General features: G+C 35.1%; 1 protein-coding gene, 1 long non-coding RNA gene and 1 pseudogene across 3 annotated transcripts; 2 read left to right on the top strand and 1 right to left on the bottom strand.

Moving 5' to 3' along the window:
- Positions 1–5112: 5112 nt before the first annotated feature.
- Positions 5113–8863, bottom strand: LOC115973093. 2 transcript variants are annotated; one of them, XR_004087607.1, is made up of 3 exons: positions 8692–8863; positions 5637–5740; positions 5113–5522 (listed from the first exon to the last, which is right to left on the bottom strand). It is a non-coding gene; the product is annotated as an uncharacterized LOC115973093 (long non-coding RNA). The 2 variants fall into 2 exon arrangements; XR_004087606.1 differs by having other exon boundaries at positions 5113–5506.
- A 2295-nt stretch (positions 8864–11158) lies between these two features.
- On the top strand, positions 11159–11686 carry LOC115973094 (toll/interleukin-1 receptor-like protein). Its single transcript, XM_031093330.1, has one exon. The coding sequence runs from the start codon at positions 11159–11161 to the stop codon at positions 11684–11686; it is 528 nt and encodes a 175-aa protein (XP_030949190.1).
- A 2017-nt stretch (positions 11687–13703) lies between these two features.
- Positions 13704–14736, top strand: LOC115973092 (annotated as a pseudogene).
- Positions 14737–21733: the final 6997 nt, after the last annotated feature.

The following is a 21733-nucleotide window of genomic DNA, read 5'->3' as shown; positions in this document are numbered from 1 at the left end:
CTCAACCCTCCTTGCAAGCTCATCCTTCAATAGTAGCATCCATCTGCAACAAATAAATGAAATGAAAATAAATAAGTCTATACAATTAGAAGTGCCAACTACATGAAGAATATTTATAAGAGCATGCTTTACATTCTAAAACCCATGCATCTCAGCTTATAGAACATATTTTCATAAATTTATTAAGCAAAAATGAAGAAGTTATTGAAAATTAGTTTCTATTCTTTGTATATTAAAAGCAAACTTTTTGATAAACATTCAATGGAAGATCTCATAATGTTGACTCCAACGACTTAACCTTTTGTGTATACTATAGTATAAATGATTCTCTCCGTTAGCTTGTCCTCAAAGAAATAAATAAAAACTTGCAAGGAACAAAGGGTAATTAAATAAAGTTGATAACCAAAATTATAGTACAATTAGAGGTCTTTAGGATTGAGAAATAGCCTTCCATTTAGAGAGAACAAATACAGTAGATAAGTTTTATACAATTCACATCTCAACCGATGCAGTTTAAGCTTTTATAGTTTGGTATTAATTGAGTTGAACAAGCAATGTGACCAAGGTTCAAAAATATAAGCCATCAGCAAATCCTGAAATGGCAACACGTATCACAAGAAATAAAAAATCCGGAAGACCAAATAAAAATTAAATACAAGCAAGTAGGCAGAATGGAGATCGTGGATAGCAATATTACCTTCATGATGACCGCCAAGAGATTTGTAGCTCAGTGGCATATCCAGCTCTTCATTATTAGGAGAAAGAGGGTTCGAATCTCCCTTCTCTCACTATTGTAACTATTGAATTATCAAGAAAAAAAAAAAAACTTCGGGATGTCGTCTTACAAAAATACAAATGAATCTCTGAATTATAGAGAAAATAACCTGTACCAACAGATGAATCTCAACCAACTGAAGCAGCCACATCAGAAAGGTCCTCAGAGCCAATTTAGTCATCCAACAAAACTATTTTTTTCTGGTGTAAAACCTCTACCAAGCATGTCATTACATAATTCCACAGCAAGAGAGTATATTATAATTTTTCAGAAAAAATAACTATGGGTTGAGTCAGCCTGCAGGGAGTAAAGTAATTTCATGTAAAAATCACTATTTCTAAAAGTAAAGCAAAGACGAAAGGAAAAAAATTCTAACGGTTTAACATTGGGACCAGATATAATCAAATAGCTTATAAATGAAATTAAACTCTTATAGTTGAGTTATCAAAATAATATTTTATTTATGGGTAATTCTACAGTACCCCCTAAAAAAAAGGGGGGTACGGTACCTACTAGTAGGTAACCTGTTATACCAGGTTACTTTTTTCTCATGTTTGACGGTTCCATGCTCACATTATGCAGTTTCAACATCACATGTGACAGTTATTTTCTCACATTTTGTGGTTCCCATACTTTTTCTCACATTTGATGGTTCCATCCTCACATTATGCAGTTCCAACATCACATGTGAAAATTCTTTTCTCACATTGTGTGGTTCCCTTAATTTTTTTCTCACATTTGATGATTTCATCCTCACATTGTGCGATTTCAACATCACATGTGATAGTTCTTTTGTCACATTGGGTGGTTCTTTTACTTTTTTCTCACATTTGACAGTTTCATCCTCACATTGTGTAGCTCCAACATCACATGTGACAGTTTTTTTCTCACATTTGGTGGTTCCCTTTCTTTTTTCTCACATTTGATGGTTCCATCCTCACATTGTGCAACTCCAACTTCACATGTGACAGTTCTTTTGTCACATTGGGTAATTCACTTACTTTTTTCTCACACTTGATAGTTCCATCTTCACATTTGTAGTTCCAACATCATATATGACAGTTCTTTTTTCACATTTGGTGGTTCCCTTACTTTTTTCTCACATTTGACGATTCCATCCTCACATTGTGCAGCTCCAACATCACATGTGACAGTTCTTTTCTCACATTTGGTGATTCCCTTTCTTTTTCTCACATTTGATGATTTCATCCTCACATTGTGCAGTTCCAATTTCACATGTGACAGTTCTTTTGTCACATTGGGTGGTTCTCTTACTTTTTTCTCACACTGGACGGTTCCATCTTCACATTTTATAGTTCTAACATCACATGTGACAGTTCTTTTCTCACATTTGGTGGTTCTCTTACTTTTTCTCACATTTAACGATTCCATCCTCACATTGTGCAGCTCCAACATCATATGTAACAGTTCTTTTCTTACATTTGGTGGTTCCATTTCTTTTTTTCTCATATTTGACGATTCTATTCTCACATTATGCAGCTCCAATATCACATATGACAGTTTTTTTCTCACATTTAATAGTTCCCTTACTTTTTTTTTCTCACATTTAATGGTTCCATCCTCACATTGTGTGGTTCCAACATCACATGTGACAATTCTTTTGTCACATTGGGTGGTTCCCTTACTTTTTTCTCACACTTGACGATTTCATCTTCACATTATACAGTTCCAACATCACATGTGACAATTCTTTTCTCACATTAGGTGGTCCCTTTACTTTTTTCTCACACTTGACGGTTCCATCTTCACATTTTGTAGTTCCAACATCACATGTGACAGTTCTTTTCTCACATTTGGTGGTTCCCTTACTCTTTTCTCACATTTGGTGGTTCCCTTACTTTTTTCTCATATTTGATGGTTTCATCCTCACATTGTGCAGTTCCAACCTCACATGTGACAGTTCTTTTGTCACATTCGGTGGTTCTCTTACTTTTTTCATATATTTAACTATTCCATCCTCACATTTGGTGGTTCCCTTACTTTTTAATCACATTTGACAGTTTAATCCTTACATTGTGCAATTCCAATATCACATGTGACAGTTCTTTTGTCACATCCAGTGGTTCCCTTACTTTTTTTTTCACATTTGACGGTTTCATCCTCACATTGTGCAGTTCCAACATCACATATAACAGTTCTTTTGTCACATTTAGTGGTTTCCTTACTTTTTTTTATTACATTTAACAGTTTTATCCTCACATGTGATGTTGGAACTATATAATGTGACAGTTCTTTTGTCACATTTGACAGTTCCATCGTCACATTAAGTCGTACCAACATTACATATGGGCATAGCCAACCCTTACCAACCCCACCAAATTACCTAATAATCGAAGAATATATATAACAAAAATGCTCTTAAAGTCTCTAAATTCCGAAATACCCTTAAATATACGAAAATTACCAAAATGCATTCTAACAATTAAAAAATTACCAAAAGTAACCCCGAAACTCTCAAAAATTATTGGGATATCCTTAAAACCTAAAAAATGACCGCGATGACCCTAAAATCTAAAAAATGACTGAAATACCCTCTAAATCTAAAAAATGACTAAAATACCCTCTAAACCTAAAAAGTAATCAAAATACCCTTAGTTACAAAAAAAATTACCTAAATGATCATGAATCTAAAAAATGACTGAAATGATCTTGTAACTTAAAAAGTGATAATAATGCCCTTAAAACCTAAAAAATGACCGTAATGCACTTTAAACCTAAAAAATTACTGAAATGATCCTAAAATCTTAAAAAATTTTGAAATATTCTTGAAACCTATAAAATGACCAAAATACCTCATTAAACTTGAGAATGGCAAAAATACACCCAAAAATTTCAACAATTATCGGAATACCCTTAGAACCTAAAAAATGATCAAAATACCTTTAGAACCTTAAAAAAATGATCGAATGACCCTAAAACCTAAAAAAAATGTCCAAAATTACCCTAAAACATAAAAAAAAAAATTATCAAAATAACCAAAATCCTAAAACAATGTCCAAAAAAACCTCATAACACTTGAAAATGACCAAAATACTTTTGAAACCCTTTAAAATTACTAGAAGACCCTTAAAACCTAAAAAATAACTTAATGACACTGAAACCTAAAAAATGACCGAAATGACCTCGTAACCTAAAAAATTACTTAAATACACTTAGAACCTTAAAAATGACCGTACTTTTGTCACATTCGATGGTACCTTTACTTTTTTCTCACATTTGACAGTTTCATCATTACATTAGGCAATACCAACATCACATCTGATTATACTTTTGTTATATTTGGTGGTACTGTTATTCTTTTCTCACATTTGATAGTTCTAATGTCACATTGGGCAATATCAAATCACATATGATCATATTATATTCAATAGTTCTATTATTTTTTCAAAATAATAAAAACAAAACAATAGTCCCATTATTTTTTAGTCACATTAGGCAATACCAATTTCACTTATACTTTTATTGATTCATAACAATCTTGGTAATAATTAAAATGTAAACAATGAATTTTCCCAAAATAATTATAAACTTGAAAATTAACAAAAATACCTGAAAATTAAGGATTTTCAGAAATAGTCCTAAAAATATATAAAATGACTAAAATACATTTTTAAACTTTCAAAATTAATAAAAAAAAAATCACTAAAAATGAACAAAGTAGTGCTAAAAATACCTAGAATGATTACAATACTAAATATTTTGAAAATGACCATAATAGCGTCAAAACCACTCAATTTGGCCATGTTAGAGTGATATCTTGGATTTTTTTTTTAGTGATTGTAAAGATATTTTGGTCATGTTAGAGATTTTCAAGACAACTTGGTGATTATTGACATCTCATGAGTATTTAATCAAACACATCTCAACTTTTTTGGTGTTTTTATGGTGTTAAATTTTCTCAATGAAAAAAAAGGTGACCCAAAGCAAACGTTGTTTGTTAGGAAACATTTGCTCCTCTAAATGATTCCAAAGAAGTTATATATTTAGACCATACAATGATGTAATTGTGAACCATAAAGAAGAAAAAAAAATTGAAACCTAAAACAATTTAGGCCTCAGTGTGTTTTCTTGAAGAACTTGAAATTGAAATCTAAAACAAATTTAGGCCTTAAAGCATGTTCTTGAAGAACTTGATATCCCGGATATGAAGGGAAAGAGTGTAAAATTTAGAAGCAAATAAACTATGCATTCTAATTAAAATAGCTAATGATATTCTTGTTAGGAAATAACAAAATAAAGCAACCAAGCAAAAGCAAAAACACACCTAACCAGCTGCAAGCTATAACTACATTTCAGAATAATTTTAGATTTTAAAGTCTGCCAAAATGCAATGTTATCAACAGTTAACAATTACATTCAATTGTTTTCAGTAAACATGAGCACTCCTAGCCAACCTCACACGGGCAACATCACAAATCTAATTGTCAACAACATTGCATGTGTGCATACAACACATACATTTGTAATCATGATTCATGAATGATACAAATTCAATCTCCCTTTCAATAAAAGAGAAAATTCACTAAATTGCAGCATTTTCCAAAAAATTTAGTCATCAATTTATACAAATCACTGTCATTTGAGTGACCGAAAATAATCATGTAGTGGAATATTTCTAGCATTTTCTATTATTTTGGAACATTGTTCATTTTCTTTTGAAAGCACTAGATTTGATGCCAACTTGTATCACAAACGTTCTGACCAGTTCTCCTACAAAAAGTAGACACTGTTGATAAAGAAGCAGTTAAAGCAAATTATGTGAAAACTGTAGAACAAGTTAAAGCAAATTATGTGAAAACTGTAGAACAAGTGAATATATAATGAATTGCGTGAATCTTACTAATAAATTAAAAATGATCCAAATGGTCTTTTCGGAGGGCTAACTTGGAGAGCATCTTGCTCTTCAATGTTCTTCACTCTCCCCATACTCCTATCGCAATATAGCTTGAAATAAAAACAAGGTAAGCAATAACATACATTAAAAAGTAAATAAATTTCACAGTTGAAACATCCTAGAAATGTTTTTTCACTCTAAAGTATTTCTTGTCCTACAAGTTATAACACTCCATCTTTAAATCTCCTTTTACTAAACTTAAACTCCAAGTACTCTATTTTAGACTTGCTTAACCTAAAACATTTAGATTCTAAATCCTCCCTCCAGATTTGCAACAGAGGACAGTTCAGGGGAAGTTTATGTCCCCTTTAACCCATAAGGTTTTAGGTATGGTAATTGGTGAACCTATGTACCACTAACACTTGTAGTCTGTGGCCTTGTGGATTTATTTTTTGGTCTGGCATTATTGGTTCAACCTGTCAAAAAGTGAAAAGCTTCTTCCATTTCACTCATTGCTGAGAAAATATATTGGGAATTACTAGGAGGCAAGCCTACCTGCATGTGTGAGCAGAGAAGTCTCACACATAGAAACACAAGGCATAATAGTAATGACAGAGAAAGAAAGAGAGAGGGAAACTGGAGTTTGTGAAGTGTGTCTTTCTTGTCTCCACAAGCAGACAAGTGAGTTTGGCCTAAACGCCATGCATGGTTGAAACATACCATCACCCTTAAAAAAAAGTTTCAAATATCTTACATTTTCTCCAGCCTCATTTCATGCCAAAATGTGTGTGAGAAAAGAGAGATTGCTACCCCACCAACCAAAAATTTCCAAGATGGTGTCTATTATTTGTCAAACAATGAGGGGGGGGGGGGGGGGGGAAAAAAAAAAAAAAAAAAAAAAAAAATTCAAGTTCCGGACAGCAATAGGAACATTCAATCAAATTAAACAAAGGAGGAACATAAGGGCCAAAGAAGAAGAAAAAAATAAAGGAGGAAGTTAATTAATAAAGCAATTCAAATATTCCCTTGAATTAGAGTAACACTTAAGAAAGTGTGTTTGCTTTTTAAATTAAAGAAAAGGCCAATATGGCCCGCAAAAGCTTTCTTAAAATCTTAGTTATGAGTAGAAATATGGGTGTCTTTTTGTCCACCTCTTTAATCAAGTCTCTCAAAGACCAAGCCAGTAGCAACCTGACCTTGGAACTCATATATTTACACGCTATGCAAATTTTCACTGCAACAACACACATGGGATGGAGGGACAATGTTATGATTAGAAGTAAAGCAAGCAAAGCAGGCACCATAATAGAAATCCAAAGAAGTATAGTATAGAGCTACCTAGCTATAGCTTTAGCTTTAGCTTTTGACCTCCTCTTAGTCTATTGGTCTAAATTGGGAGAGAAAAAGTCCTAGGATCTGGTGAGTAAAGAAGAATAAGAAGTGCAATGGTTTAAGGCGTGAGGGAATCTATTGGTGAGGTTGTTGGCTATTTTGCCTATTTGCTTGCCGTGGGAGGTTTCAGAAATTAATGCAATTCAATCTTTGCAGCTTATTATGAGAGACTCATTTCAAGATATGGAGGACAGCGATTCTAAGGCATTGAAGTTCATTCAGCAGAATGATACTGAGATGCAGGGGATAGATGAACTCAATTCAGTGGCATGTGAAATGGTCAGATTGATTGAAAAAGCAACAGTTCCAATTGTAAGGGTTGATTCAGCCAGTCTCATCAATGGATGGAATGTAAAAATCGTGCTATTTGCTTAGCAAATAGGATTGTGCTAATTTAAGTCAAAACCCTATAAAACAAGTACTTCCATAGGCTGGTGAAGAAAAGAAGAGTAAATAATATGGGCAATGTTTATTTCATTCTGACACATACCAATTGTAGCACATAACTGTCATGATTTCAGTGCAAGAAGTGCGTGCATAGTTGTATGCAATAACTGGTTTGCACTAATATTTACCCAAATAACAGAATATCAAGACTCAAGTAGGCATATGGGCAATGCATTGGAGTGACAAGGAACAAGTTGCTGCAAAAGTCCCGGTGAATCGACTTAAGCCTGGTCTCAAGTTGATAATCACATCACTTCAAAGTGCTATATGGCAGTGAGGTTTTTTCTTTAAAAAAAAAAAAAAAGGGAGAGAGGTAATGTGTGCCTTGAAATTGGACATGAGCAGGTCTATGACATGAGCAACTAAATTTACCTAGTGAGACAGTCATAAAAAAATTAAAAAAAAAACCTTGCCATCTAGCATAAAAAGTAGCAGTCCATTTCATTCTAGTTGGCCATCTAAAAATACTATTGACTGATTCAACATGTCAATATAAAATAACAGGATGGTTCTAAAAATTTCGTTATTTTGATCTACAATCTCTTTAATTTATTTATTTTTTTGATAAATCAGAAAATTTTATTAGCACAGACACCAGAAACAACCTGAGATGCAAATAGCAAGCGAAAGTACAAAAAACCCAATTCTGTACTAGCCAAAATGCAACACAACAGCTCTCAAACTCTAAAACTATAAAACTAGAAAACACTCAAAACAAAATTCAAAATTTGATTTCGAGATGCTACAACAGCTACAGAATTACAACTTAGTTGTACACCACATAGAAAAGAAATGAAATAGAAACAAAGAAATAGCAACTCTATACCCGTGTCCTCCCTAGGACATAAAAGAAAAAAATTATTTCTTTATAAAAACCCTTCCCCCTTAAATACATAGTCGTTGCCTTTTTCCTCTGCTAACCAATAAAATAAAATAAATACAAATAAAATTTCAACACCACACTAACAAGAACCCACACCCCCTAATGAGCAGAACACAAAGCCACAAGTTTTGGAAACTGAATCCCTGAAAAGCATTTCAACAAGCACTTTCTGTGCCACTTATATGAAAGAACAAAATTGGAACCTCACCAGCACAGAAATTTGCGAACGTTACAGTGAAATGAAATTTAAGAGCGAAATTCCAAAATTTTCTCAAAAATCAAAAAAGAAAAGGGGCACAAAACAATGACAGAGAAATTAGGGTTTTGTTTGATTCTTACCTTAAACAAAATCAAAACGATTTGATCCCTTAAAAAACCCTCAGTGGTGAGTAAATGAGGACGTTGATGGGATGAAGTGAAGTTGACGGACATGGGAGAAGAAGCAATCTGAGGTTTTTTTAAGAGAAGGAAAAAGAGGGAGCACACGAGAGAGAGGATATGAAGTTGAGAGAGAATCACCTGTTTTTCGTTTTTTTTTTTTGGGTTTTATATACTAACCTAGTCTCCCGGTAACAGGTTTCGCACTAAACTTAAATCAACGGTCACAATTAAAATAACATCAATTAATGGTATAGTTTTGGGTGGGTACCGTACCCCCTAAAAAAAATAAGGGGTACAGTAGAATGACCCTTTATTTATATATAAGAAAAGATATTTGATATCAATCAATAACATTTATTTTATGATTTATTTTCCTTTTTTTTTTTGGGAGAGAGTGATTTTTTTTCCTTTATCATAAGATTAACACATAAATGAAGAACCCATAAAATGAGAGAACAAAGCTTCGTGGGTGAAGAATATTTTAACGTGCCTAAATTTTATTGGATAGGTAAAAGTGAGTTTTTGAGAGAGTTTTGCAACTTAGGGTGAGTTTGGTTTAGTTTTTTTGTAAAAGTGCATAATGAAAAAGTGTATTTTCAAAAAGCTGAGTGTTTGGTAAAAGTTGTTAAAAAATGTTTTTTGAAAAAGCTGAGTGTTTGGCTAGCACTTATAAAAGTGGCAGTCTGAGGGATAAATTACCAAAAAGGACAATGTATATATAAGAGAGTTTATTTCTTTTTCTTTTTTTTTTTTTTGGATGTTAGTTTGGTTCATACTTAAATCAACTACTTCATCATACTTAAATCAATTTTTCTCTTTCTAAAAAAATTATTTTTTCTCACCAATATTAGCTAGTAATAACCTACTACTTAAGATTTATTGTGAAAATATTGTGATAAAAATTGATACTGATTTTAATTTTAACGTGCTATTAAAATTATGTTTTTCTCTTTCTAATTTTTTTTTTTTTACCAATATTAGCTAATAATAACCTATCACTTAAGATTTATTGTGAAAGTATTGTGAAAATATTGTGATAAAAATTGATACCGATTTTAATTTTAACGTGCTATTAAAATTATTTTTTTCTCTTTCTAAAAAATTTTTTTTTTCTCACAAATATTAACTAATAATAACCTACCACTTAAGATTTATTGTGAAAGTATTGTGAAAATATTGTGATAAAAATTTATACTGATTTTAATTTGAACATACTATTAAATTTTTTTTTTCTTTGAAAATATTGTGATATCATTTCCTCTTTTTCTTTTCTTTTTTTTCCTTTTTTTCCCTTCTTTTTTTATCCTCCACACACGTACCGCATTTCTTTTTTTCCCTTTTTTCTCCTCCACACATGTACCCTTACACTTTTCTTTTTTTTACTTCCTTCCTCTTTTGTAACTTACCACTTCCTCCAACCTCCAAACGTTCCAGCTCTCCTTCTTCCTCCTCCTTTTTTTTTTTTTCTTGGCACTTCCTTTCTCCCTTTACTAAAAATATACCCTTACTCTTTTCTCTTTTTTTCCTTCTTTCCTCTTTTTTTCCTTTACTCTTTTCTGCTCTTTGTTTTTCCCAGAATGTTCCACAGACTCACAGAGCTCTCCTTCAGTCCTTCTTCCTCTTTTTTTTTTTTTTTTTTTTTTTTTTTTTTTTCCTTAGCACATCGTCTGTAACACCCATGCAAGGGATTGATTTTTTTTTTTTTTTCTTTTCCTTAGCTGATTTAGGAATTTGTTATAGATTTTTTTGTGTTTGGATTTGGAAATTTGTTATTGAGAGGGCAGAGCAAAGAGATGAGATGAGAGGAATGAGGGACAGTGTGAGAACTGATGATCTAATCAAGGGTAATTTGGTAATTACCGGAAGAGCCCAATGGATAGCTTCAGAATGCGCATGGACTTTTTGTTTATGGACCTCCAGAGCTCCATAATTGGCTTATGCGTTTTATGCCTTGGCCCAAAACGCAAATTTTACCCAAAAGTTGCGTTTATGCTGAACCAAACGTGCGTTTATGTCCAGCTTTCTTCAAAACGTTCGTTTTAGCCCCTAAAAGCTGAAACAAACGAGCACTTAGCCTTTTATCATCGAATTAAGATATCAATTAATTTTTAGTATAAATAGAGTTAAATTTCAGATATGTTATTCAAATATCAAAGATTTTATCAATTAACTACAAGTTACAAATTAACACTGGACCTTGTAACTTGGTGGTACCCGGTACTATGTGTATCTATGAGTTCAGGGGTTCTAACCTGCATGATTACCTAGCCAAAAAAAAAAAAAAACTGCAAGCTACAAATTGGGTAAACTCTTGATAGTTGACTTGACTAGATTGATGAGTAATGGCCCCTATAAAAAGTCTCCTTGCCTATGTGCTACTCCTACCACTAGGTTTTAGCTATTCCTCCCCAATTGCCAAATTGCCATGGCTGCCACTACAACTTGTTCTGAACCCTTGGACTATGAGTACGATGTGTTCCTGAGTTTCAGAGGCGAAGACACTCGCAAGAACTTCACCGATCACCTTTACTACGCTTTGAAAGAGGCTAGAATCCACACCTTCAGAGACGACAATGAGATCCGAGAAGGAGAAGATCTTTCTTCCGAGCTTTTACAAGCAATAGAAAGGTCCAGAATATCCCTCGTCGTGTTCTCCAAAAACTCCGTGTCTTCTAGGTGGTGTTTGGATGAGCTTGTGAAGATCATTGAGTTCCGACTAATGTCAGATCAGAAGGTTTTGCCTATATTCTATGATGTTGATCCCTCCAATGTGCGCAAGCAGAGGGGTACTTTTGAACTAGCATTTGTAGAACATAAAAAGCGTTACTTTTCTGAAAAAAGAAAAGGGTGGCGTTTGGATAAATACGAATACACAGTGCTTAAGTGGAGGGAAGCTCTCCGTTTAGCTGCTACTTTAAAAGGGTGGCATCTGGGAAGCACTACAGATGGGTAAATGTCTAATATTATTAACCTAACTCCCTACCCCCCCCCCCTTCTTCTTCTTCTTTTTTTTTTTTTTTTTTTTTTTTTTTTTGGAGAGGAACTCCCTAACTTAGTAATGATTCAATCAAAATGCATATTCTTATGGCATCTCCAACCAATTAGGCAAATTTTTGTACTGTTTGGAGAATGAATAGTGATTTTTACCTTTTAGCTACTCACTTTTTCAAATAAACTTTCCAGTAGATTCTCTATCTCATTTAAATATTATTTTTTCATTCATTATTTATTCTTTTTTTAGCAACTACACATCTTTCAACATTTTTTTATTCAATACCTAATTATTATAATAAGAAAAAAACATTTGAAAAATGAACAGTAGCCCATCAGACTTAATGAGCTGTTGTTCATGAGCAAAAAAAAATTTCAGGTATAGAGAGTCTGTTGGAGACCTATTTTGTGGGTTTACTCTTTATAATAGAGATAATTTTGTGTTTAGAGAGCCTATTGGAGATGCTCTTATAAACTTACAATTCAATCAAAATGCATGTTTTGGTATGTTTGGGATCCGCTTATTTTGCTGAAAATAAATACATTTTAATGAAAGTTTGTATAAGTTAGCTGAAATAGTATAATAAGACTCATAAATAGTATATAAAAAAATGTAGTGGAGTCTATAAATAATAGCAAAAATAACTTGAATAGTAAAAGAAGTTGGTTTTTTTAATTGGGAGACACTAAAGGTCCATTTGAGATCCACTTATTTTACTGAAAATGAAAAAAAAAAAAAATTTCTGAAAGTACTATAGATAAAAGTAAAAATTAGTTAAAATAATACAATAAGACCTATAAATAGTAGCAAAAATAAACTAAATAGTAAAATAACTTGACAAAATTAATCATGCTCTCAATAGGTGACTGTAAACATAATAATAATTTATAAGGACTAATGTTAATTACTCTTTTGTCCGGTTTATCTTTATTTTCTAATGAGTTTTTTAATTTGTTTATAGATATTTTGTAAAATCAATTAATTATTGAAGGGACAGTGCTACTGGGTCGGGGGCAATGCCCCCAAAGATCTAGTGGATAGAAAAACACTATAACACAAATCAATTTGAGAAAATATATATTATGATTAATGTATAGCCACAAATCTTATATTATTTCCTTCACCACTTTCTTTCTCTTTCCTAATTAATTTATTCCTAACATTGCATAAGTGGCTATTCGTAATGTTGTTGAGTTGTTGAGTTGCAGATTTTCTTTAGCATGGTCATGGCCTTATTCTTATTTAAGTATTGGTTATTTGATACGAATTATGAAATTGTAAAGATTACGATAAGATTAAACTATCCAAAATTTGTTTAGTGTATAGAATTTTTTGTAATTTAAATTCCGATCCTTATCCAAACTCTATTTAGTGTATAGAATTTTTTGTAATTTAAATTCTGATCCCTACCGTATGACAAGACAATAGTAAGGCTTGAAGTTCTTACAATGTTAAAAATATCTCTTTAAACTTTTGTGGTCCGTTTGGATTGAGAGGGAAGGAGGGGAGTAGAGTAGAGTATATTTGTCCCAAATTAACTTATTTTTAGTTAATTATATTCTATTGTCCTCTACTCCCTTCCTTCCCCTCTTTAATCCAAACGGTTAGTAAATCACCTAAGATTTTTAGTTTTTAATTTTTCTTTGAGGAAACAAATCATTAAAGATTTTGATAGATATCCTACAACTCACGTGCGGTTTAGCAACCATATACTTAGTGCACCTTCACATATTACCAGAGAAGAATAAGCTATGATTAAGAAAATCCATGACTCTTTTTGTTTTTGAGAAGAAAATTTGCAACTCAACAACGTTAGGAATAGGCACTTATGCTAGGTTGGGGATAAATTAATTATCACTATTAATCCTAATTAGTCACTATTATTCCTAACTGCTCAAAAAATTTCCAAGCGTGAAGTCGAGTTTATTCGGAAAATCATTCAAGAAATTTCATCAATACTGGACGACAACAACTTATTTGTAGCACTCTACCTAGTTGGAGTAGAGGCTCGCATGAAAGACATGACTTCACTATTATGTGTTGGAGCTAATGATGTTCGCATGGTAGGAATTTTGGGAATGGGCGGAATGAGAAAAACAACCATTGCTAAAGCCATTTATAACGAATTTTATCGTTATTTTGAAGGTAGAAACTTTCTTGGAAATGCTAGGGAAACTTCCAAGCAACATGGTCTGGTTCATCTACAAAAGCAACTTCTTTCTAAAACCTTGAGGACAAGCAAGATAGAGGTAAGTAGTGTTGATAGCGGAATCGCTATGGTACAAAGACTTCGTCATAAAAGTGTACTTGTTACAGTTGATGATGTAGACCAGTTGGAACAATTGAATGCCATAGCTGGAAGTCGCAACTAGTTTGGTTTGGGAAGTAGAATTATTATAACAACCAGAGATGAGCAATTGCTAAAGAATCTTCAAGTGGATGGAGTATATAAAGCTAAACAAATGGGTGACAGTGAATCTCTTGAGCTCTTTAGTTGGCATGCCTTTAGAAACGAATATCCAGCTGAAGGTTATATGGATATATCAAGAAGTGTAGTTGCTTATTCAGGAGGATTGCCACTGGCTCTTGAAGTTTTGGGTTCTTTTTTGTTCGACAGGAGCATGCAAGAATGGAATTGTGCATTGGAGAAATTAAAAAGGATTCCCAATGATCAAGTTCAAAAAAAACTTAGAATAAGCTTTGATGCACTAAGCGATGATACAGAGAAAGATATATTCCTTGATATATCTTGTTTCTTTATCGAAATGGACAAAAACTATGTTGTACAAATATTGGATGGCTGTGGTTTTTTTCCCGTAATTGGAATTAGTGTCCTCATTAATCGGTGTCTTCTTACAGTTGATGAGGGAAACAAACTTATGATGCATGATTCGCTTTAAGACATGGGAAGAGAAATTGTTCGTGAAAATTGCCCCAAGGAACCTGGTAATTGTAGTAGATTATGGCTACATGAGGAGGTAATTGACATATTGACAATGCATGAGGTAAGAACTTCCTCTAGGGAAAACATTAATAGTAAAGCAGAACTTTGTTTATGTACATGTGTTAACAAGAGAAACAAATGCATGACCTCATACCAATGATATGCCACGAGAGTGTAATCCCTTTCATTTCTAATCAATAGAGACTTGTTTACTTTTCCAACATCGTTCTATTGTTTTTGAGCAAATTGGTATGGTTTACATTATTCTATTTAGAAAGTGTGATAGATGCAAATAAGAAATTAAGAATACATTGGTTGGTTCAAATGTTGATGAAGGGATTAGAAAAATGGGACATTTTTCTTGCTATAGTACGAGGTTATGTGGTACAAGCATGTTTTGCCAAGTTTGTATTTTTTTTTTTAATCTCTGAACTTCCACATAACCAATTTGCTTACACAATTCTTGTATCAGGGAATGGAAGCAGTTGAAGGACTTGCTTTAAAATTACCAAGATCAAGTAAGGTGAATTTCAATACAAAAGCATTTGTAAAGATGCAAAGGCTGAGATTACTCCAACTTGATCACGCACAACTCACTAGGGACTATGAATATCTTTCCAAATAGTTACAGTGGCTCTGCTGGCATGGATTCCCTCTAGAGTTTATACCAAACAACTTTTATCCAAGAAAGATAGTTGCAATTGACTTGCGATATAGCAATCTCAGAGAAGTTTGGAAATATCCCAAGGTATAATTTAACCTTGACCATCAAGCCATAATTGTTTATCTTCTACGTGCTAATATTCTGCTTTCCTTATTTTCTCTCTCTTTACCAGTTTCTCAATAAGTTGGAAGTCCTAAATCTCAGTCATTCACATGATCTAACCCGGACCCCTAACTTTTCAAGACTCCCCAATCTTAAAAAATTTATACTCAAAGATTGTACAAGTTTGTTTGAGGTTCACTAATCTATTAGAGATCTTCATAAACTTGTTTTGGTAAATTTGAAAGGTTGCAAAAACCTTAGAAGTCTGCCAAGGAGTCTCTATAAGTTGAAGTCTCTTGAAATTCTCATTCTTTCTGATTGTTCTAATATTGACAATTTGGTTGACGACTTGGGGGACATGGAATGCTTGACTGCTCTTCGGATAGACAACACTACTATAAGACAAGTTCCATTTACCATAGAACGATTGAAGAACCTCAAACATTTATCTCTACGTGGTTGCAAAGGATCACAACCTAAGTCATGTTCTTCATACTTTTGGTCTTTGATATCACCAAGTAAAATTCCCAAGTCTGTCAATATATTGCTGGATTCAGTACAAGGTTTATCCTCGCTAAAAGAATTATGTCTTAGTGATTGCGGTCTATCAAATGACACAATTCCGAAAGGTCTTGGGAGTTTATGTGCTCTTCAATCTTTAGATCTACAAAGCAATAGGTTTCATGCCCTACCATCAAGCCTTAGTGGTCTTTCAAGGCTTCGTAGGCTCAATTTGGATTATTGCAGAGAACTTAATCAACACCAAATTTACCTACAAATTTGAATAGTCTACATGCAAGAAACTGCACAGCTTTGGAAAGAATGCCAAATGTATCGAAGATCTCAAGCATGGAAACTTTGTTCCTTACTAATTGCCACAAATTAGTTGAGATTCCAAGTTTGGATAAAATGTTGAAGTACTTTGGAATCCTTCACATGGAAGGGTGCAACAATATTACAAGTACTTTCAAGCAAAGCATCCTACAGGTTTCCTCTCTCTCTCAATACCACCCAATCCCCCTTTATTTTTTTGAATGAATATCTTTTTTCTTTTTCTTTTTCAAGTATAGCTTTGATAAATCATGCTCCTTATGGAACAGGAATGCACTATGAGTAGAGTTGGTAACATGTTTAGCATATTCCTCCCTAGTGATGATATTCCTAATTGCTTCATGTATAAGGATGAAGGGCCCTCAGTGTGTTTTGAAGTGCCTTATATTACTAATCTCAATATGGCAGGGTTTGTGGTATGCACTGTTTATTCACCATGTGCAAGCAATGACAATATAGTATCTCAAAATCTTCTTAGCATTTCAGTTGTCAATCATACCAAGAATATTAGTCAGACCTCTAGGCAAATAATAGCTGATGTTGTAATCTCCTCCAAAGATCACCTGTGGCTGGGCAATGTTTCTAAAGGTGAGTTCAATTTGGAGGACGGTGATAAAGTAGACGTTATTATAGTTTTTAGGGCTAGATTGCTAAGAAGATAGGGGTCAGCCTATCATATGTTGGGCAGGCCTGTCCAACCAAACCAAAGACCCGATCCACCTGGCCAAATCGACCACACCCGAACCATCCACTGCCCGACCCAACTACTTGGTGGTTGGTGATGGATTCCTGCCATCCCAAACCAATTCCGGCAAGTCGAGTGGTGGGTCTTCCCTTCCAAAACCCGATCCACCCGACCCGACCATGTTATATAACCTTCAGTGCTTAGTTAGTTCTTAGTTCCCTCATAGTCTCATTCTTTCTCAATCTTAAGGCTCTCTCTCACTCTCTCAATCTCTCAACATCTCCGACATGTGCCGATCTACACTGATATCTCATCATTGTTGACCTGCGCAGAGCTCTCGACCTCCATTATCGCCGATCTGCGCCAAGATCTCAACCTCCATCATCGATCTACACTGATCTCTCAACCTCCATCATCACCGATCTGTGATTCTCTTCCATTCACCATCGTCGATCTGCAATCTCTGCCATTCACCATCTCCAATCTGCGAGTCAAGGTTGTAGTTTTCAATAATTTTCTCTTTATTTCTTTGATTCAGTCTCATGCAAGTTCAGTTTCTATTTGTGTTCTTTGGATTTGTGGGTGACTGGTGTTTGTGGATTTGTGGGTTAGTTTAGATATGTTCTTTAGTGTAGATCTGCTCCTCGGAGATGGGTCCTTGTATTGGGTTTGTAGATTTGTTCTTCAGTATAGATTTGTTTTTTTAGATTTGTGAAATTTGTGGTCTTTGATCAGTCTTTCGGTCGAAATCGGATCCGACCGCTGTGCAACCGAGTCTAATCCGACTCGACCCGTGATTTTTAACAGTCGACGACGGGTCCGCCGTCCTGCCACCCGACCAGATCGGGTCGGTTCCGAGTTAAGTACAAACCTAAACCGAACCGACCCGTGGACACCCTAACGATAGGGTTCTTAATGGAAAAATGATTCCTTATGCCTCTACATCAAATAAGGATGTTAAAGCTCAGGCTTGGCTGATAAAGTTTAAGAGAGTACTTCATGATGAAGGGGCAGGACCGAGCCATTCTAGGCTTGAAGATGAACCAAATCCTTAAAGATTGAAGTGTGAAGATAATATTGGGATGAGTGCAAGAAGAAAACATAAAGGACTTGCAAGTCAAAGGCAATTCATTATTCTTTTTAGTATCACTGTCACGTTCAATGTATTTCTATTAGGCCCTTTTCATCGCATTTGAAGATGCACATTTTATTTCCAATGATTTGTCATCCATACATGAGCAATTTGTAACACCATTCCTTTGAATTTGTAATAAGATGTCTTTGATGTTCTTTCTGCTAATAAACCAAGAGATATGTTTTGCCATTTCCCTTTTTCATTGAAAAAGTTGTAAATGCATTTTTTTTTTTAAATATCGTTTTTTAAAAGTGCTAAAAACAAATTGACAGAGACAAGGAAAAAAAAAGGGAGGGGGGGGGGTGAAGAAATGAAGATCATGTCCTAAGTGTGAGTTCTTATGCAAAGCATCAAGTTCATCAAACATAGGCGAAAATGGCCAACTGGCCTTAAAATTGTAACTATCTAGTTAATAGGCGCCGTTTAGAAACATATTTTGTTTATAGCATCTCAAGTCTTAAAGACTCGATTTTGGGCTTCAAAATCGAGTCTTTGAGGCTCGATTTGTATGCCTACACCAATTCTGATATGGCACTTTGTCCACATGGGTGTCCACCTGGAAATCGAGTCTCTAAGACTCGATTTCAAACCCAAAATTTAAAAAAAAAAACACTAAGTCGCTACGCAGATCAGAAACCCAAAATTTTAAAAAAAAAACACCAAGTCTCTACGCAGATCAGATCAAAGCAGAGGGAGAGAAAGAGAAACACACATCTACTCAGATCAGATCAGAGGGAGAGAAACAGAGAACCTCACCGCTAAACCTCACCAGCGCGGCCAGGGGCTGGCGCCGGCCAGCGTCGCGCACGGCCAGGGGCTCGCGCGACCCAGGCCGCGCGCGAGCCTCAGGCCGAGCGCGACCCAGGCCGCGCGCGAGCCTCAGGCCGCGCGCGACCCAGGCTCCTGCACGAGCCCCTGGCCGCGCGCGACCCAGGCTCGCGCGCGAGCCCTTGGCCGTGGTCGCTGGTCAGTTTCTGATCATGCCGCGCGCACCTGGGTCGCCGATCTTGATCTTCTCTCCGTCTCTGTTTCTGGTTTTCTTTTCTTTTTTCTTTTTTTTTTTTCTCTGGGTTTTTCCTCTGATGCCCTGGTGTTTGGTTTGGTCTGAGTGAGATATATAGGGCTTAGAAATCGAGTCTTAGAGACTCGATTTCTATGTAAATGCCATCTGGCAGTTCTGCCACATCAGAGTTGATCCAAGCTACAAATCGAGCCTCAAAGACTCGATTTTGAAGACCAAAATCGAGTCTTTAAGACTCGAGATGCTATAAATAAAATATGTTTCTAAACGGCGCCTATTAACTAGATAGTTACAATTTTAAGGCCAGTTGGCCATTTTGGCCATCAAACATAACTTGTTACCAAAGAGGGTCAATACTGGCCTCATGAATGGTAAGAGCAAAGAACTAGTGATAATTAGTATGGGATGAAATTGATATCAAGAATAGACAAGCTAGAGAAAGATATAGACCAAATGTGACTAACAAGCATATGGGACCATCAACCGTATAAATGACAGGATAGAAGTTACTTTTTTTTACAATCTAAAATACACAATATATACCCAAGAATATATATACCTAAAAATAATTTTTATTTATTTAAATAATTATCTACGGTGTTGTGTCCTAGTATTTCAAGAATTGACAGATTGTTGTGTCTTATGTCATGTAGTACCCTGTATTGTGTCAGTACTTAAGCCTCATAAGTGGCAGGATGTTGACATGATAATGTCGTGACAAAGTGCTGATGTAGCAGGATGTGACTCCTAGTGTAGCTCCAATATTGATGTTACTTATGACGTTGCCTATGGCTAATATGGCAAAATGTCTTTAACTTATGGTCAAATCAGGGCCAAAATTCGAAATTAACACTGTTTGCCAAACAATATAATTAGTAGGCACTGTTTTCAAACTATATTTTTTACTAACATTTCGAGTTTAAAAGACTCAATTTAGGGTCTATAAATAGTGTCCCAAAGACTCGATTTCCATGGTCTGATCACGACTGATGTGGCATTTTTTCCACCTGGTGACCACTTGGAAATCGAGTCTCTAAGACTCAATTTAAAAGCCCACCCTTTAACCCTGCATATTCAGCCTCCTTACACATGTTCAGCTCTCTCATGTATGTTCAGCTCTCTCTGTACTTTTTTCCTATTTCACTTTCACACACACACACAGAGTTTCACTGTCACACACACAAAATCAAACACCTTCTCTCTCTCTCTCTCTCTCTCTCTCTCTCTAAATGGGCGAATCTAGCTTTCGAAGATGAAGATCACTGGTAAGTTGCAACTGCCAGCGACATTCGTGGCGAGTTTTTCCTCCAAAACCCTAAACCCTTCTCTAAACTCATATCCTTAGTACCACAAACCTAGTACTAGCACTCACAGGTCCACTCCGCACTGAGCAACCCGGAACTCGATCCAGCCAGACCATGCCACCACCACACCACCATGCCAGACCCACGCAGCACGACCCAGGCATTAACCCGACGAGGTGAGGTGAGCTCTCTCTCCTATCTGATCTGGGTCTCTAGATTCTTTCTCTCCAATCTAATCTAGGTCTCCTTGGATTCTTTCTCTCTTTGATCTGATTTAAGTTTTCTAGTTCATTTTTTAGTCAAAATAGAAAAACCCAGAAAAATTGTTCCATTGTTGAATAAATAGCGAATGTGTTTCATTGTGCTGGAATTGTTGTGTTTCTAGGATTTCTTAAAAAAAAAATTTTGGGTATTTCTGGGAATGACTTGTACATGAGAGACTTAGACTTAAATATTATTTGGCAAACAGTGTTAATTTCCAATTTTGGCTGTCAAACCAGATTTATTGCACTCATTGAACATGTGGGGTGCACGAAGGAGACTATCGGTGTGTAGAGAGAGGCATGTGGATCCACTCACTTATTAACTAAAAAAATTTACACAAGCACAAGCAAATCACCGAAGAAACATATTTCAGAAAAAAAAAATATGAAACTTTTCAAATAAACCAAAAATCAATAAGCATAATCAACAGCACAAAAACTTGATCAGTGCTATTTTATTATAAAGTGTAGCTATAGGAATGAAAGTAGTCAGCCTTAAGAGGGACAAACAAAGAGAATGAGCTAAAGAAATTACCAGAGTGAAAACTAGAGGCCTTGGAGAGAGGGGAGACGGAGATCAGAGAGCCGAAAGGGGAGATGGAGCACAAAGAGTGAGAGAGAGCTGAAGATTGAAGTGAAGAATGATTTAGGGTTTTGTTATTAAGTTCAAACGGTGCGTTTTGCATCTCTCTTTTTTTTTTTTTTTGAATTTTGGCCTGAATCGGCCGGTTTGGTGTGTTTCGACAGTTTTGCCCGATACGAACCAATTCGGCCCCAGTTGGCCCAAGTCCGTGCAAGTCGCGAAATGAAAAAAAAAAAAAAAAAAAAAAAAAAAAAAAAAAAAAAAAAAAAAAAACTGGATGCGACACCAACGCACAAGCAACGGCGTCGCTCACGGGTGCGGCGGCCATTTTGCCTCGTCCATGCATCCTAGCTATTTCCACATAGCTGTACATGGTGATGGTGAACTTCAGTCCTTGTTAAGCAAGCCTACAAGACACAGCAAATAGCAGAGAGAGAGAGAGAGAGAGGGTATCAGATACAAAGACACTAAGAAAA

Source organism: Quercus lobata, unplaced genomic scaffold, assembly GCF_001633185.2.
Source record: "Quercus lobata isolate SW786 unplaced genomic scaffold, ValleyOak3.0 Primary Assembly Scq3eQI_2016, whole genome shotgun sequence".
Classification (NCBI taxonomy): Eukaryota; Viridiplantae; Streptophyta; class Magnoliopsida; order Fagales; family Fagaceae; genus Quercus; species Quercus lobata.
The sequence above is the reverse complement of the archived record's forward strand: the minus strand, read 5'-3'. Positions and strand labels throughout refer to the sequence as shown.

Bases quoted from the DNA above. Each gene is read 5' to 3' on its own strand.
- LOC115973094 (XM_031093330.1), top strand. From the start codon at position 11,159: ATGGCTGCCACTACAACTTGTTCTGAACCCTTGGACTATGAGTACGAT.